We start from the raw sequence: 18,505 nt of genomic DNA, 5'->3' as shown, positions 1-18,505 counted from the left end.
GAGGAATCTACCGATCCAGCACCACTTGATTTTCCACAGGATTCGCATCCAGATGACTTTGTTCTAGCAACTCCAAGGTATGTTGCTCCTCCTATGCCAAATGTTGGTACTTCTACCCTCGGGCCTAAATGGTGGGCCAAGACTATAGGAGATCTTCGTGATGATGAGCTTCTTTAGGATAGATCAGTTCACCGCAAGAGAAAGCAGTCGAATACAATAAACCTTGCACTTATGGCCAACATCCACAGCATCTCTGAGCCCCAAACATATTCCAAGGCTAAAGGCATTCCTGAGTAGGAAAAGGCTATGTAGACAGAATACTATAGTCTTCTGAAGAATAACACTTGGGTTCTTTCCGATCTACCTCTTGGGAAGAAACCTATCAGTAGTAAATGGGTTTACAAAGTCAAATATCATGCAGATGGTACTTTAGATAAGTACAAGGCCAGATTGGTTGCTCGGGGCATTACACAGCGAGAGGGCATTGACTACGAGGAGACTTTTGCTCCTATTGCCAAGATGAGTACCATTCGTCTTCTTCTCACCATTGCAGCTCAGTTTGGATGGAAACTTCACCGGATGGATGTTAAGAGTGCATTCCTCAACGATGAGTTCCAAGAAGAAGTTTATATGACTCAACCTCCTGGCCTCAAGGTTTCTAGTAAGGAACATCAGGTTTGCAGGTTGGTAAAAGCCCTCTATGGTCTAAAGCAAGCCCCTCGGGCTTGGTATTTCAAGATTGATCCGTATTTGGTTGAACATGGTTTTTAGCATAGTCCTGTTGTGATGTATTCACACATCGCCCCATTGCAAATGGGGACCCCTACTTTTTGCTTTCTAGGGTTAGTCTTCCTAACGTAGTCGTTTAGGTCTTTGCTATTAATCTTTGCATTGAAGAATTTCCAGACGGCTCATTAGGATAGGATGGTCTCCTTGAGTTAAAGTGGGTCAGTAGGTAGTCCAAGTCAGGGTCTCTTTTGAAAGCCTCCTCTTGATCACTCCACGGGCTTGTCTTAGGTTTAAGTCTTTATTGGAGATAAGAAGGTCATTGCATCATGCCAAGAGTCTAGGTGTAAATCTTAGCATAAGCCTTGCCTTTGAAACCTGTGAGATTGAGTTAAGAGTAAGTCAAGGATATGAATAAAGATGGGAGTTGTTAGAACAGGTGTCGTCAAGAGCCTCCTTAAGGGTTTTGAGTTGGTTCGGTTGATGGATAATGAAGCAAAGATCAAGTGCAATCACGAAGGATAAGTGAAGACTTCCTGCCTTAGTTTGATGAGGTTCTTTTACTTTTAGGCTTCGATTGGTATGTAATTGACCTATTATCCTTAGAAAATGCCTAATGATCAAGTCTAGACTCGAAAGTTTGACAAAATGTGAAGAATTTGAGCTATCAAGCCAAATTCGCTCCTGACCCTTCCAAAGGTACAGGAGCGAATTTTTTCAAATGAGAGAATTCTTCCTTTAATTTAGATGGACCCCTCCATTTCAAGGCCTTGTTTGATGTGAATTCACCTGCTTATCCCTTTGGAGGAGTGTAATTATGAGTATTAGACTTGGAGACTTGTCAAAGAGTCAAGAATTTGAACTTAAATGTCAAATTTTCTCTTGTCCCTTCCAAAGGTACAGGAGCGAATTCTTCTAAAGCTCCTTCTTGGCTCTTGTTGTGAACAAAACTCTCACTCTAAGGCTTGGATTGGAAAGAAATCAGCTTGAACTCGCCCTTGGGAATGAATTTGAACAAGCCTGAACATTAAAATTTGAAGAAGATTGGAGAATCTAAGCCAAAACATTAAATTCGCTCATGTCCTTTCCAAGGGTACAAGAGCGAATTCTTCTAACCCTCCATCTTGTTCATAAATTTGGATGAAAATCTTGTTCTAAGGAGAAAGATTACCTTGAACTCGCACTTGGGGTATGAAGTTGAATGCACTCGGATCATGAGGAAGTTGAGAATTTGAACAACATTGTCAAATTCGCTCATGTCCCTTCCAAGGTTACAGGAACGAATTTCCCTAGATCTACTCTTAGTCCTAACTTGGATCATAATCTTTGCTCCACGCCTTAATTGAAGAAGAAATGATCTATACGTGCCTTTGAAGGAACTTGCAACAAGATTGAATGAAGAAATATGAGGAATTTGAGCCATAAAGCCAAATTTGCTCCTATCCCTTCCAAGGGTACAAGAGCGAATTCTGTTGAAGCCTCCATTTTGCCCCTAATTTGCATCAAACTTATGCTCCAAAGCATTGATTGAGGTGGAAATAACTTAGATATACCCTTAGACAAGCATTTGAATGGATTGTGATTACAAAATGTTAAGAATTTGAGCAATTAAGCCAAATTCACTCCTGTCCCTTCCAAAGGTACAGGAGCGAATTTCACTGGGAGGCATGTACCTTCCAAGGGTACACAAGCAAACTTGTCAGGAGTTGCTCTTTGACCCCAAATTTGAGCAAGGAAACCCTTAGGATGCCTTCTAAGCATGGCTCAAGGTGATAACAAGGTGAAAAGTGAGTGTTTTGATCAGTGTCTAAGCTTCATGCCTCAAGTTCGCTCTTGTCCCTTCCAAAGGTACAGTAGCGAAATTCTTAAGAGACCTTGAATCTTGCCTTAGCCCTTGAGCGAACCCCCATTCTTAGGCAATTTTGAAGGTAAAAGACTTGATTTTCATCAAGGGGGGGTTGTAAGATGAAGTTCTAAGTGAAATAAAGTATGAAAGGAGCTAAGAGAAGATTTCGCTCCTAGCCCTTCCAAAGGTATAGGAGCGAAATTCTTGAAAGGGCTTCACGTTGAATGGATTTCATCCTAAGCAAAATCGAAGACAAATTAACATGGTCATGATGAGAGAAGGATTAGAAAGACAAGTCTAAGGTGGAGTGAAGGAAATGAGAGATGAATTGAGTAAAATAAGAAATTCGCTCATGTACCTTCCAAAGGTACAGGAGCGACTTTGGTGATAAGGGCATGCACCTTCCAAAGGTACCAAAGCGAATTTTCTAAGAGACTATATACCTTGTCAAGGCACCCAAAGAAATACCTACTCTTAAGCCTTTTGGTGGTTAAAATGATGATACCTTCACATCTGAGAGATCTAATCTAAGGTTATAATGGCAAAAGGAGGGAAATAAGTAGATTGAACAAGACAAGCTCTTTCCTCTTAACTTCAAGCTAAATTGATTTAAGTATCTTCTTGTTGATGATGTGAAATGAGAAATTCCATATTAGAATGAATATATTATGTGCACCTAACGCTATCTTTTGTTTGTTTGCAGGTCAACAAGATCCAGTTGGAAGGAGATTAGGCCAAGACGAGGAGGACCTCTTCAAGTTTCATTATCATCATGGATGCTTCAGATGAAAGGAAGAGGACTCAAAGCGCTACTAAGATTGAAAGACTTCAAATGTTCAAGCAATAGAGCAAGCTATCCTCAAGGTCCTCATTCTATCACATGGAGAAATCACAAGATGTCAGAAGAGAGATCATACAAACATTTTGAGGCGATATGAGCTACCAGAGAAGAAGTGAATTGACCGTGACTTCCTATCACCACTATGTGAGATCAAGAGAAAGCTTCATAAAGCACACGAGGGTCAAGAAAGAGTACATCATTCATCAAGTACATTAAAGACGATGGAGGATCAATCAATGTCATCACAGAGTACTAGACAAGGTGGCATCCAACCACTGTTCCTCCAATCAAAAAGGTCCACATCGGCATGTCCAGATTCGGAGAACCAAGCTCATGCATAGAGACACAAACTCTGATGTACCTACCCTCAACATTCATTGGTCCACATAAACTAAATGTAATTTTTTTCTCATTGGCTAAAAGGTTTTATTGTAATAAACCCTAATTAGGGTTTTCATCTTGAAATCCTAGCCATTGATTGTAAATTAATCAGAGCCATTGAAATGTAAAGAGCTCTCTATATAAAGCTCTGGCTCTTCATTTGTAAAGGTTAATAGTCAATAGTTAATAGTCAGTAGCAGAAGAATAGTGAATAAAATAGCAATTAGAGTAGAGTAGGAGGAGAAGGCAAGAGATTGTTGCCCAAAATTGTAAATAAACCTCATTTTTCATTGAAGTTATGGTGAAATGTGTTGTTTTTTGCAATATGCATGGTTTCTTGTTGGATCTTCATATTAGATGGTAGATAATTACATTGAATGGAGAAAATTGTTGAATGCATTCGAGTGGAATCCGCCTAGTCCATACCACTAGCCTCTTATTGAGTGTAAGTGTGCCCTGCGTGGTCAACTGGCATTGAATGAGCTTAACTTCAAATTGTTATGCGTCCATTGTTTATGCATTAACTTGAATGGTGATCAGTGTTTGATGGTGATGATTTGGACATCTTCAAAATTCCCTTAGAAGATTGCACTGAGCTGGTGTCGAATTGTTCAGTTTGAGGGTGAGACCTAGCCCAGTAGGACTCCACCTAGTCGTTCATCTATATTCTTACATTCTAGGTCCTAGAATAGATTCTCTAAACCCTATGCTTTTGATATTTTTTTATCTCCCAGTGAATAGTTAGGATTCAAGTTCCAGCTAATCAAGCATTCAAACAATCGAATGTAAGTCCCCTTTGTGAATCCGAGCATAATCACATCACACCAACAGAGCTTATCCCCATGTAGAGATCCTACATTCGGAACCTTGGAGTCTTTCTCAGATGAACCTTAAGAAAATCTTCAACATCCAAAAGATTTTGTTCAAGAGAGGATAAGATACTTATGGTATTTTATTCTGTGTTCACATGTGCATAAAAAACACATCAACAAGTCCCTCTAACACTAATCCGTATGTCAAACATTTCGGTGATGATATCCTTTTTCTTGTTGTCTACGTGGATGAGTTGATCATTACTGGCAATTCCGCACATTTGATTACAGCCATCAAAGAAGACTTGTGCCAAGCTTTTGACGTGACAGATTTGGGGTTTCTCCATTATTGCTTAGCTGTCGAAGTGTGGCAGACCGGTGGCAGTATCTTTATTTCACGGTGCAAGTATGCTTGTAGTTTGCTTGACAAGTTTTGAATGGAGGATTGTAAACCTGCTTGCACACCTATGGAGAAAGGGCTAAAAATATCAGCCAAGTCTGATTCACCTGCAGTAGATGAAACCAAATTCAAGCAACTAGTAGGCAGCCTCATCTACCTCACTGCCACTAGACATGACATCTGTTTTGCTGTCAGCTACATCTCTCGCTTCATGACAGCCCCAAAAGCTGATCATTGGATTGCAGCGAAGCGAGTGTACTGCAATATGTGAAAGGCACTTCTGACTATGGCATTTTGTATAGCAGGTGCAACGATCCAAAGCTGATTGGTTATACTAACTCAGATTGGGCAGGATCAGTGGATGACAGAAAATCCACTTCTGGGTACGTATTCAGTTTGGGTAGCGGTGTCGTCACTTGGAGCAACAAGAAGCAACAAGCCATGGCTCTTTCCTCGACCGAAGCTAAATACCAAGGAACAGTCAAGACTGCATGTGAGGCTTCGAAGGATGCTTTCTAACATGCAGATGCCACAAACAGGTCCTTCTCCCTTGTATACTGATAATCAAGGGGTGCTCAAACTGGCCAAAAATCCAGTCTTCCATGAACGTACCAAGCATGTCGAGCTTCATTGTCATTACATCAGAAAGCTGGTAGAAAACGGATCAGTTCAGTTGCAATATGTTCCGACAGCAGATCAGACTGCGGATACTCTCACCAAGTCTTTGAGCCCGAATAAATTTGTAAAATTCAAGGGGCAACTTGGTGTTTTTGATAGATTGACCATTAAAGGAGGGTGTTAGAATAATATTTCTTTACTTTTAATGGTCAATAATGTCTACAGTAGTCAATGGTTAGAAGTAGGTAACTTATTTAATAGCTAAAGTACTTTTGTAACTTTTATATATTGTAACTTTTTCCTCAATTAATGAATGAAGTTTTTTACCAGTTCACTTCCTGAACAATGGCAGCCTCAACCTATCCAAAGGAAGTACCGATCTGATACCTAACTTTCATTGCATCATTGGTCAAAGCAATCTAGAATGGCATATTTGTAAGCCCCCTTTTGATCACCTAAAGAAACCACACACCAATAAGGGAAGGAAGAGTAATGTATTTGAGGTACACTTGGCAAGATGACGCTAATTTTAAAAATGACAAGACTAACAATTCAGGTTCGCTCCGCCATAGGGGGAGATACGATGGACAAATTTGCTAACTTTTTGCACTATTTAATCTTCCAGAAGGGATTCCCATCTAATGGTCATTGCAAACCAAAAGTAAAATAAGTTCTATTGAAAGATAGAAGTGCACCATTGGTCTAAAATTTCTGCCACCATGTTGAGAAGCACCACATCACAAGAATTCAAAAATTGGGGACGGTCTGAGGATGTCCCCTAGGCATCCCTTGTCCCCAAAACACTTTCGAAATGAGTATGCCCCAAAAAATGTTAGGGATGTGTCCCCAAGTTTTTTTAGTACTTTCATTGAAATCTATCTATATAATTTGGAAGATTGGTTTTCAATTTTTTAGCATTACCATTGTATGATTATTATTTTCCAAAACTAAATGGTTTTATTTTTATAATCTTCAAGTACTTGTCTTCCATTTTTTTGAAACATGATGCATAATACCTATCCTTCTCTCTCGTACCAACCCCAATCCCCTAGTAACTATGAAAAATTGAGTCAATTGATCTCAAAATGTAGACATATCATTATTATCAAACATTTTTCAAAAGGACCTTTATAAACCCTTATTTTTCTCATCATAAAAAAAGGCCCTCTCCCAACCCTTAATGCATACTACAACATCATAAATTGTATATCCTTTACAATTTCACACTATGTTTGGCACCTATTTTGGAGATGTGCCTGATCTAGTGCACACAGGCTCAATCCAAGACTAGATCTACAATGATGGTCACCCTGACTAGTGCTTAGCCCTTGGAACAACCAAAAAGTGTTGACCACTAGTGCCCAAAACTAGTGTCCTCCCAATTTGGCTCCAAACTCAAACATGTGAACGTCGGCTTTAAGTCCTCAATGATTGTATCCTATTGTCAACCTCTCTCAGGTGTTTGCTAACAAAAAGGTGTAAGTCACATATAAAGGGGACTCCCTCTCTCACTTAAAAAGTCTATTTGACCTACCTAGCTTTCCAAGCACTCTAATGACCAAGATCAATCAAGAATTGAGCTAAGAAGCCTAAAGACACTTTTAAGCACGCTATTATGTACAATTGAAGTAATTTTGTTTCTTATTGTCATGATTATACTATGTCACTATGCACTAACACTTGCAAGATCTCATCAACCCTCAGTATGGAATCCAAGCAAGGGCTTCACATCATCATTATTCATTTGCCTCAACTCTAAGGGAGTACATGACGGTTTATCACTCATCATTGCTATTATGGAGGTGGGAACACCAACACAAGGTTTGACTTAGGCAAGCCCCTATACAACACAACCTTTTTTCCCATCTTTTCATGTGTGCAGGTTCAAATCTTATGATTGATGACAATCAAAAGATACACATAGATAGAGCGGACAAAGACAAACAATTCTAGATTTCGCAGAGAAAAAAATGTTCAAACACTAAAGATAAGTGCTAGTGTCCTCTTAGTTTAATCTCAAATTTTGAGGAGCAATCTTGAAGACCTTTTGATCCTATTTATAACAATGGTTTCTGCATCATCCTATCTCAAGACTCCAATGTCCAACACCCTTGTCCTACCCAATTTGCCCCAATTTTAAGTCACAAACTCTGCTCAACATCCCACTCCCAAATCTAGCACTATCTTGCCCATTTTTATTCTTAGTTTCACGGATTCTATAAATCTAGTTCATGATTGCCTTCTTTAGCCTAGTTCGCATACATTCGCATCACATCACACACCACAATTCCTCAAAGGTGTGGTTCTAGGACTATAGTCAAAACCCATTCACACCTATTGTAATGATCTATGTAGAAAAGGGAGATTGATTCTAGGTTGCACATGTTAGCCTAGGATCACTTTACCTACATTTCACATACCACTTGGGCTCAAAGCATCTTATGTCATACGAAATAAGTTGATCATCGTGTTGATCATCATGTAATGATCTACGTGGAAAAGGGAGATTGATTCTAGGTTGCACATGTTGGCCTAGGATCACTTTACCTACATTTCACATACCACTTGGGCTTAAAGCATCTTATGTCATATGAAATGTGTTGATCAATGTGTTCCATCCCTGTCTCACAATAGACAATGTGCTCTTAAAATACCAAATAAAGTTCACCACTATGGATTATATGCTTCATCTAATTAAGTATGTTGTCAAATGTCTCATAAATCTATCCAAGGCTGCAAATGTCTCATAAATTCAGAACTGAAATCTAAGTTATAAATTAAATATTAAAATATAAAAAATGAAAATAAAACAGTCTTGATCTCATATTTCACAGCAAACTACTAGTCATCATCAAGAACCTTTTGCTTCACCTTCTTCCCTTCAATTGTCTTGGCCTCTCCTCACCTTGACCACTAACTAAAGACCACCTTGGGTTGGAGGGCCTCCTGCATCTAAAGAATCATCTCTAGTGAAATGAAGTAGTTTGCAGTCCCCACTAATTTGACAAATTTCTTCCTCAAAATGCTCTAAAAAGAACAAATGAGTTGTAGTAGTTGCAAAAAAATGTTCACATGTCTTTGGCTTCTGGCATCATTGTCTTTACTTAATCTATCCTCCCAATGGCTTTCACTATGTTGTTTAGTGCATGAGCACAACAAAGGTCCAAAAAAACATACTGCCAGCAGATTTATAAACATGAACTGAAACAACCACAACCTGCACAACATTAGAGGCCCCAAACTCCTTTAAATCCTACTTCAAAATCTGAAATAATGTGTCTTCAACTTTGTGATTCACTGAGAAGTCAACAGCAATAAATAACATTAGCCAACTGTCATGTCCCTGCTATGATATCAAATCCAACACCCAATAAGTCTAAACCCCAGGCGTTCAAAGAAAAAGGGCAAAAATAATATTAATATTTTCCTAAGAATGGCCGACCCAAGTTAAGGGCCAACCTAGGTTTATTTGCATTTAATATTTGCAATAGGATGAGGAAGGCCGACTAGGGCAAGGGGAAGTTAGGACCGACCTAGGGCATATTACAAAGCAGCGCACCCTTTGAGATGGGATCAAAACAAATAAATAATTATAGTGTTACCTGAGTACACGTTAACTAGAGAATTTCAGCCGTTTAGGAAATGGAAATGTCTCGGAGACACATTTCCTCGAGAATTTCAGCTGTTTCAGAAGTGCAAACATCTCGAGGGCAGGGGGACAGTGGGAAACATCCCCTTGTCGTCCCCAAAAAGAATGTTTTTTTGCAGAAACGTCCCCGTTTATTGGAAATGGGGGAAACACCAAGAGGCATGGACGTCCACCCAAGGACTGTTGGGGACAACTCAGACGTACCCCAACCGTCCCAAGGACGGCCACCCATCCCCCCTAAAATGCCAACTTAATTTTTTTTAAATGGTCCAATCTTTAAACTTGTCAGTTATATGAAATCATTTTACACTTTCGTCACACCATGTCAATGAAATGTAAATGGAATGATACTACAATTTGCACATAAAAATTCATAATGCCTCATCTGCAGTTGAAACAACTGGATATGCAATGCATCACTTTTCAGTTATATGTTTCAACTAGATGTCAACACTGCTTTTACCAAACCCCACTCGTGTATGCTATTTTACTGACACTAAACTCAAACAAATGATCAGCATAGTGATAGGTTGCAATATGAAGAACATTTACTTTAAACTTAGTAAGCACAAAACAGGCCATCTTGCTAATAACATCACTAAATTCACGGAAAAAATATCTCATATTTCAGTACTTTAAGTGTAAACTTGCATTACACTCATAAAACATGAGCAGCAGCGATGGCAATGATGAATGATTTAAATTTTAGATTTATCAATGTTACATTGTTATCATATGAATATATTTGAACTTTAAAATTTCCCTATATATTTTAAATTTTCCCTCTTTTTTATATAGTCATCCCTCTGCCATCCCCTCCATCCACTAAAATGGCAAAAAGAAAAATCCCTCCCAGAAACCCATTTCCCCATCCCCCCATCCCCGAAACTCAAGGTAACATGGAATAATTATTATTAAATTAATGCTGACCGACCTAATCAAAGAGAGGTGACCATTGGGTGAAGAGGCATGTTGAGGGATATATAAACAAGTCTTTGGTGGAAATTAGAACGACCATTCATGGAAACATCATTCTAATTTTTTAGTTAAGAGCAAATAACAAAGAGGACCAGACCTGAACCATATTTATCGGCAATCAATAATACTCTAGATTTATGGTATGCATGAAGGAACAGCAGGAATTCACATGGATAGCAATCAGATCTGGTCTGAGTCGTAGTATTCTAATTCCTTGTGATATGAGCAATAACATGACTTCCAATCTGATGTAATAGATCAATCCATCAATAAAAGGAATATATGTTGGAATCAAGGAACACTGAGAGGGGGGGGTGAATCAGTGTTCTGCAATTTTTAACTTTGACAATCTGCTCATTAAACCACTTAATGCATATGAAAGAAATTAAAGTGCAGAAACACAAAGCAAGGATCAGCAACACCATAACACCAAGATTTTTACATGGAAACCCGGTTAAGGGAAAAAACACAGTGCGATTCTAACCCACAATATTAATATACCCTGCTAAAAGTATAGAAATATTGCATAAGGGGAATGCACATGCATTCAGGCACAATGCCTAGAGCTCACTGCTCAAAATAAGAAAGAGCTACAACCCGGAAGGCTCACTGCCTTACAAATGTTTGTAAGAGTTTACAATGAAGTTTTGAACTATGAAGTAGCATCAACAAATGCCTGGATATAGTTCCGGTTAAGCACAAAACGTATTCTTACTCTACTCTGCAATACTACTCTATTATGATATTCTGCAACATACTGGAGCACCAATCTTTACCTTGCGCACGTGAAACTGTGCACAACCGCTCATACACATATCCCACACAATCATTGAATCCAAAAATGATCAAATAAACCTATCTTATATATCTGCATCACCAATTTAGGTCACCACCAAGTCAACTTCAAGAACACATCACAAAAGATGAAACGTGTACACAAGTCAGCTTCAATCTGAACCAAAAACAATTAAGCAGACCAAAACAAAATGTCCACATGCTTCCCACAGGTCGGCTCATCAACCTAGAACACGCAAACAATCGCATAAATCGATCCGAAAGATCCGCAAACTAAATCATCACACGTTACCACTAATAACCATTGTTCTAACCAAAACATGATTACCGGATCTTCTAACTTACACAAGAATTATCATCGGAGGCTATAAACCTGGAATAAGGTAAATTGTATATCCACAACACATCTCTCAGATCCGCAAAGCAAAATACTCAACCAAAATAATCTGCCAACCAAAATACTGTACACTTTGTCGGATACCCTATTCATCTTACCGGACCTTACCGAACTCGAGCAATCTTTACTCAATCTTCTGGAATGATGAAATCATGAAGTGTGGATGCCAATATTGATATGAGTTGCCATCAATGACAACATCTCAACATGCCTTCAGTGTCTCTTGCTAACAATATCATTCAGCGGAGCAGAAAACAATTAGCATCACTGCTCATAAAGAGCAAATCAGTCATAAGGTATTAAACAGATCAAGAAGAGTGATGTAATAAGCATGGGTGCCCATAAGAGCAGATCGACGCATTATATCATCAAAGAGATCGGATCTGACATTCATAACCAACTCAGGCATACAGCAGTTTAATCTTTTATATATTAGATGAAGGAAATAATAGTTTCTATGTCTATGATTCATGCTATCAATCACGATTAAGGATTAAGGGGATACAAGGAGGGGAAACAGCGGTGAGGTCATCTCCTAAGTATGCCACCAAGGAAGCACAAGGAGTGTTGCCCTTGGGCTTAGGAGGGAAGGATTCTCGAGACACCCTACTGTAATTGTCCTGACTTCCCAATCTTGATTGGCCATGAGATTAAGCAATTTAGATCATAGGGGGGAAGATAAAGGAAGGATGGTGACGGGAACAGCTACGGGAATCCTCACTAAGTATGCCACCTCATGGTGGTGACCGAATGGTCCCATGAGGCTAGGAGGGATTGAATATCTGCTGTTGGGCCTAGGGTAGAGGAACATTCAGACACCCTAACATACCCTCAATCTTAGCCTCCCTACGGTTGAAATCCATAATTAATTTATTTCTATCTTATAATCAAGTTAATGTTCCTAAACCCTAGTAATGAGATCTATGTTTTGCTTACTATTTCTAACAAAGATTTGTTTAATTATGTTTCCAATGATTATCTAACATATGTGCAGGCCCTAAATTTGGGTGATCTAAGTTGGTACGTAGCCCTATTCCATCTCCTACTTCCATGGAAATTTAATTTTAGGGCAGAACTAGGGCATTTAAGAAAAGGAACATTTCTCTCTAGCGAAATGAAGTAGTTTGTATGCCTAGTCTCCACTGATTTGATAAATTTTTTCCTCAAAAATGCTCTAAACAGAACAAATGAGTTGTAGTTGTTGCTAATGTTCACGTGTCTCTGGCTTCTGCTAACATGGTCTTTACTTAATCTATCTTCCCAATGCCTTCCACTGTGTTGTTCAGTGCATGAGCACAACAAAGGTCCAAAAAAATCTATTGCCAGCAGATTTATAAAAACGAACTGAAACAGCCAAAACCTGCAGAACATTAAAGGCACCAAACTCCTTTAACATCCTACTTCAAAATCTGAAATAATAAGTCTTCAACTTTGTGCTTCACTGAGAAGTCAATAGCAGTAAAAAACATGAGCCAACTACACCTAACAATCAAAATTTCCCAGAGACAGATACAGATACGAATACAACAAATTTTCGAGACACCCTAATACAGACACAATTGGAAATTCAGATACGAATTCAACAAAGTTTCCAGACCCCTAATACAAATATGGTTGGAGACAGTAATTAGAAAAATAAACATATGTGCAATTATTTATTCATCCAAAGGCATAAACATAACACTTAAAATACTAATTTACATATATTTTGGTTCTAAAGTTTATAAATTTATTTTCAAATTTTATTTTTGTCTAGGCTATTTAAACATATAATGTGAAACATTTATTTTTTTGTAATTTTTGAAGTCTTTTCATAACCCTAAACTGATTATGACACAAGATACCAGGAAAACATCGTATCCTATCCAGACATATCAATATGGCCAAATATGGGTTTGTATATGGATATATCCAGATATAGTATCCATGCCGTATCCACGAGTATCATATCCATGTCCAGCATTTCATAGATGGATATACTTATCTAGATAGAGGTGGAGATGTACCCAATAAATCTGATAACAATGAATTGATGAGTAGCCAATTCCTGATATCAGTCCACCCATTCATGACAATTGAGTAGCCCATACTCAGCCAGGTTTGCCTCATGTCTTCTTTCAACATCCTCACCCTCAAAAATTGTTTGTAAAGGATAGTGGTATGCAATCTATGTTCTTTAGACGGGCCATATAAGTAACCAAATGCATTCATTTTTTCCCACATGAAATAGGACGAATGGGCATTCAAAGGAGTGGCTACACTGCCATCTGCCTCTTCAAGCTTAGGATCCATGATATTCTACCTAGCTCATCAATTGTGGCCAAATCAAGCACAGAAAAAAGGGTAATTCCTTTTGAAATCTGTGTTGCATGCGTAGCACATCCAAGCAGACGTGTTTAAATTGGATGAACTACAACATTCAATTGCGTGCTACATAACTTAATAAGCAAAGCCAGGTACAAATTCGGCGGTTCAAATTTGACAAAAGAGATATCCCCGGGTCGTGGCATTTACAATTAAGGATTACCCAAAATAGCAACTTGCTCTAATCCTTTTTTTAAACATTACTGCCAAAAACTCCTTTTGCATTTGCAAACCAAACCCTCCGATCCATAAACAGAGTTTCTGAAGACAGTAAAATACAAAATCAAAACTGAGAAAGAATTACGAACCGCAGATCTTGAGGGGAGCCTCGAGCTCCAGGAAATTGGGCTGGCCGAGAAATATGTCCTTCGATGTCGCACACAGTTGCCGAATCTCCGCCTCGGAGATTTGCGCCTGTTTTACCGATCCGCCATCCTTGCACTCCAGCAGCCGCTTGATTATATCATCCAGCAAACGCTCTTCCATCTTAAAAACTAACAGACCAAACCGTACGCCGGCCGGGATGCCCTTGTAAATTAGATTTCTTAAGCCTAAGCTGCTTCAGACAGAGTACATCCCTATACCCAATACAATTGGGCCCAAAAAATATCACTAATTTCTTCACTAGCAATGACGATTACGCAGATTGTGATAAATTCTGAGTCAATGGGAACAGCTTTTATACCCCAGACGACGCGGCTTCATATCCCGCGGAGGAAGGAATTAATGAAGGGGAGCTTGAATAGGAAAAAAAAAATCTCTTTTCAATGGACTCGCGAATGAATACCATCCTTATTCCTCTCGGGAAGGGATATGTGGAGGAGGTGAGATGGGATTGCCAGAGTTGCCTAGGAAGAGAAACTCTTTTGTTAATGGATTCGCGAATAAAAATTGTCTTATTTCTCAGACTTTGCATTGGTTTGGAGAAAAAACTAAAGTGAAATGATTTTCAAACCTTTGTGAAAGATGTTCATTTTCTCAAGGTGAAGGTTGTATATTTATTTTAAATCATATTTAATTTTAGGTTAATTTGGTAGAATCTCTTAATATGGTTATATAGTAACAAGGCACTTATGTGTTGGGTTTTTATTCTTTCTTTCATTTCTATCTATCTTTATTTTCATATATTCTTATATATTTGTATTTATCTTTATCTTATCTACATTTATTTTCATATATTCACATCATTTATTAGTTTGAATTCCCATACGTTTATCCATAATCTTCAAATTTTGTATTCCTTATCATGGTTCAATTAAACAACATGCAAGATTAATCTTATGCTACACAAAATTAATCTAAAAATATTTTTTTCATATTCAAATGATTAACTCCAACCATTTCTCATAGTTGTTGGGAGTCAAACTTAATGTGTTTGTGTGGACCCAAAATGCACAAATACTGTTGTCTGAGTCCTCAAACAACTGGGAACAAGCCCACAAGAATAAACTCAAAACACACGAGGAGACATGCAAGCTTTATATTTTCTATTGAGCTAGAAATGGTTTGCAAAATACAAATCAAACTAAAACACAAAATCTATTGATTACAAACTACTGGGCAGCGATCAAGACCTGCATTCAATCGTACAAAATAGAACTTCTTTGAGCTCACTATAATTGAATTGCTCACTTGGAGCTACACACTATCAAGGGCTATCAAGAGTGATCTTTGCTCAACTAATTAAACACACACTGACACCTACGGGCTGTTGTTGTAATTCTTTTATTTTTTGCACTCACTCTGGAGTTGCACTTCTTCTATGATTTGTTGATGTGCACTAGACTGGACACACCACTGACTGGAGAATGTTCTCCCTTTTTGTCTCGTGGTTGTCCACTCAAAAATTCTTCTTAGAATTTCAAATTCAAAATTACCTACCAAATTAATTTCTACTACCAATTTGTAGTTCACGTCAAGAGCTGTTGGGATAGAGATCCCAACCAAATCTTCTCCAAGTTGTTTTGCTTTAGCTCTCCTGACAGGTAGGTGGGGAGATATATACATTGAGGGTTGATTGGGCTCGGGGCAATTAATAAATTCCCTCACTCCCCCTTTGTCCTGAGCCAACAAACTCAATCAAAATTCAAATCTACGCCCAGATTTCTCCTTAGGCACATGAAGTTATCTCTGCCCAATGGCTTGGTGAATATGTCTTCTAGTTGCTGCTCAGACCTGCAAAACTCCATTTTGATTTCACCATTATCAACTAAACTTCTAATGAAGTGATACCTAATTTCAATGTGCTTGCTTCTACCATGAAACATAGGGTTTTTGCTCAATGTAATTGATGAAACATTGTCACAAAAGATTGTTGTTCCATCCTCTTGTTCTTCCTTCAAATATGCTAAGATTCTTCTCAGCCAAATAGCTTGGCATGTTGTTGCATTCGTTGTTATATACTCAACCTCAGTTGTTGATAGGGAAAGAATGGGTTGCTTCTTAGAAGCCCATGAAATTGCACCCAAACTCAAATGAAACACGTAGCTTGATGTGGTTTTCCTATCATCTACACTTCCTGCCCAATCGCTATCTATGTAACCAACTAGCCTGAAATCATTTACTGCATTATACAAAATGCCATATCCCTTGGTGCCATTCACTTACCTCAAGATTCTCCTACCCACTTATCAATGGGTTTCCTTTGGAGTCTCCATAAATCTGGAAATCAAACTCACTGCATGCATTATATTAGGTCTAGTTGTTGTCAAATAATTCAAACTTCCAACCAAACTCATATACCTGGTCGAATCAACAATGTTGCTACAATCTTCCTTGCTCAACTTAAGACCTATGGTTGTTGGTGTTGGTGCAAGCTTGCTATCATGCATTCTAAATCTCTTCAAGATCTCATTAACATATCTTTCTTGAGAGATAAAAATACCATCAAGCATTTGTTTTACTTCTATGCCTATAAAATACCTCAAGAGACCTAAATCTATCATCTCAAACTCACTTTTCATGGCCTCTTTAAAATCAACAATGAGGAAATCATCATCCCCAATGAAAACTAAATCATCAACATACAAGACAAAAATGAGAATCTTACCATCGGCTATCTTGATGTAAAGATTGGGCTCACCATTGCTTTTGCCAAAGCCATTGCTCATCAAATATTAGTCAATCTTGTTGTACCATGCCTGTGGAGCTTGATTCAACCCATAAAGAGCCTTCTTCAGCTTATATACATTGCCTTCATGACACGAAACTTCACAACCAGGTAGCTGCTCCACATAAACCTCTTCTTTTAGCACTCCATTGAGGAAGACAGACTTCACATCCATTTGTATTAAGTTGTAATAGCTATGATTGCTCGCACGGTCTCCATTATTGCAACGGGGGCGTACATCTTATCATAGTCTCTACCAAATTGTTGTTTGTACTCCTTGACAACCAATCTTGCCTTATGTCACTTTATTCTTCCTTCAGCATTACTTTTGGTCTTATAAACCCACTTAACCCCTATAACTTGCTTGTTGGGAGGCAAATCAGTTGACTACCAAGTGCCATTCCTCTCTATTACATCTATTTCCTCATCCATGGCCTCACATCATTTCTCCCCTTTCATAGAATCCTCAAAATAAATTCCATCACTATGAGAAAATAATGCAAAGTTCACATTTCTCATCAAAATCTTCCTCATACCTTTCACTTTGGTAGATCTCCCTTAGACTCTTGGTCCTCTTTGACATTAGGGAGGCGACAGTGGGGTCTGAAATCTCATTGTTGTTGCTACTCTGTTGTAAAGACTATGATATGTATTGTCGAGAGCATTCAGGAGTCAATTCTCTGGTTGTCTCTAGTTGCTTGCCTTTCTACCTGTTTCTGTCAGGAGCCATCCATAGTTGTCGGGAGCCTTCAAGAGCTATCCAAATTTGATGAGAGTTCAATGAACTCTGAGAATTATGTGATAGTCTGTTTGACTGCCTGTCTACATCAGGAGTTGTCAGGAGCTGTCAGAAGCTTCTTCCTGATCTTCATGCTCATCACTATCATCATCATTGATGGGCATATTTTGCGAGGTGGATGAAGAAGTATCCACTGAGCCATCCCATGACTCATTCTCCACGAACTCGACATCTCTACTAATGATGATCTTCTTGGCGATGGAGTTGTACAATCTATATGCCTTGGACTCAACACTATAGCCCATGAAAATGAATTTATCACCCTTTGTCATCCAATTTTTGCCTCTTCTCCTTTGGAACATGAGCTTATGCCACACACCCAAACACTCTAAGGTGCTCAATCATCCACTTGCACCTAGACCACGCCTCTTGCAAAATCTTGTCATGAATTGCCTTGGTTGGACTTCTATTTATCAAATATATTGTTGCTACTATAGCCTCTCCCCAATATTCATTTGGCAATCTCTTTGCCTTGAGCATGCTCCTTGCCATATCAACAATGGTTCTATTATTTCTCTCATACACTCCATTTTTTGCAGAGTATAAGTAGTTGTTAGTGTAGACACTCAAAATTGTCATGTCTAATTAAATAAATATTTTATTTATTTAATTATCTAAGCCTAATTCTTCTATTAATTAAATAAATCTTTATTTATTTAATTAATTCATTTATCCTCTTCTATCCTTATTTCTCATTTAAATAAATACATTTATTTATTTAAATTATCCTTTTCCTAAATTAAATAAATATTTTTATTTATTTAATTATCCTACTTCTTCTATTAATTAA

General features: G+C 38.2%; 1 protein-coding gene across 1 annotated transcript in view; it reads right to left on the bottom strand.

Moving 5' to 3' along the window:
* Window positions 1-14,666, bottom strand: part of LOC131034532 (serine/threonine-protein phosphatase PP1) — a 40,473-nt gene extending 25,807 nt beyond the window's left edge. Inside the window, exon 1 of the mRNA XM_057966035.2 lies at window positions 14,116-14,666. Coding sequence (XP_057822018.1) covers window positions 14,116-14,293 — 178 coding nt within the window. The 5' untranslated portion in view covers window positions 14,294-14,666. The remainder of the gene's footprint in view (window positions 1-14,115) is intronic.
* Window positions 14,667-18,505: the final 3,839 nt, after the last annotated feature.

The sequence above is a fragment of the Cryptomeria japonica genome, chromosome 2, assembly GCF_030272615.1.
Source record: "Cryptomeria japonica chromosome 2, Sugi_1.0, whole genome shotgun sequence".
Lineage (NCBI taxonomy): Eukaryota > Viridiplantae > Streptophyta > Pinopsida > Cupressales > Cupressaceae > Cryptomeria > Cryptomeria japonica.
Note: the sequence above shows the minus strand (reverse complement) of the source record. Positions and strands in the feature narration are given on the sequence as shown.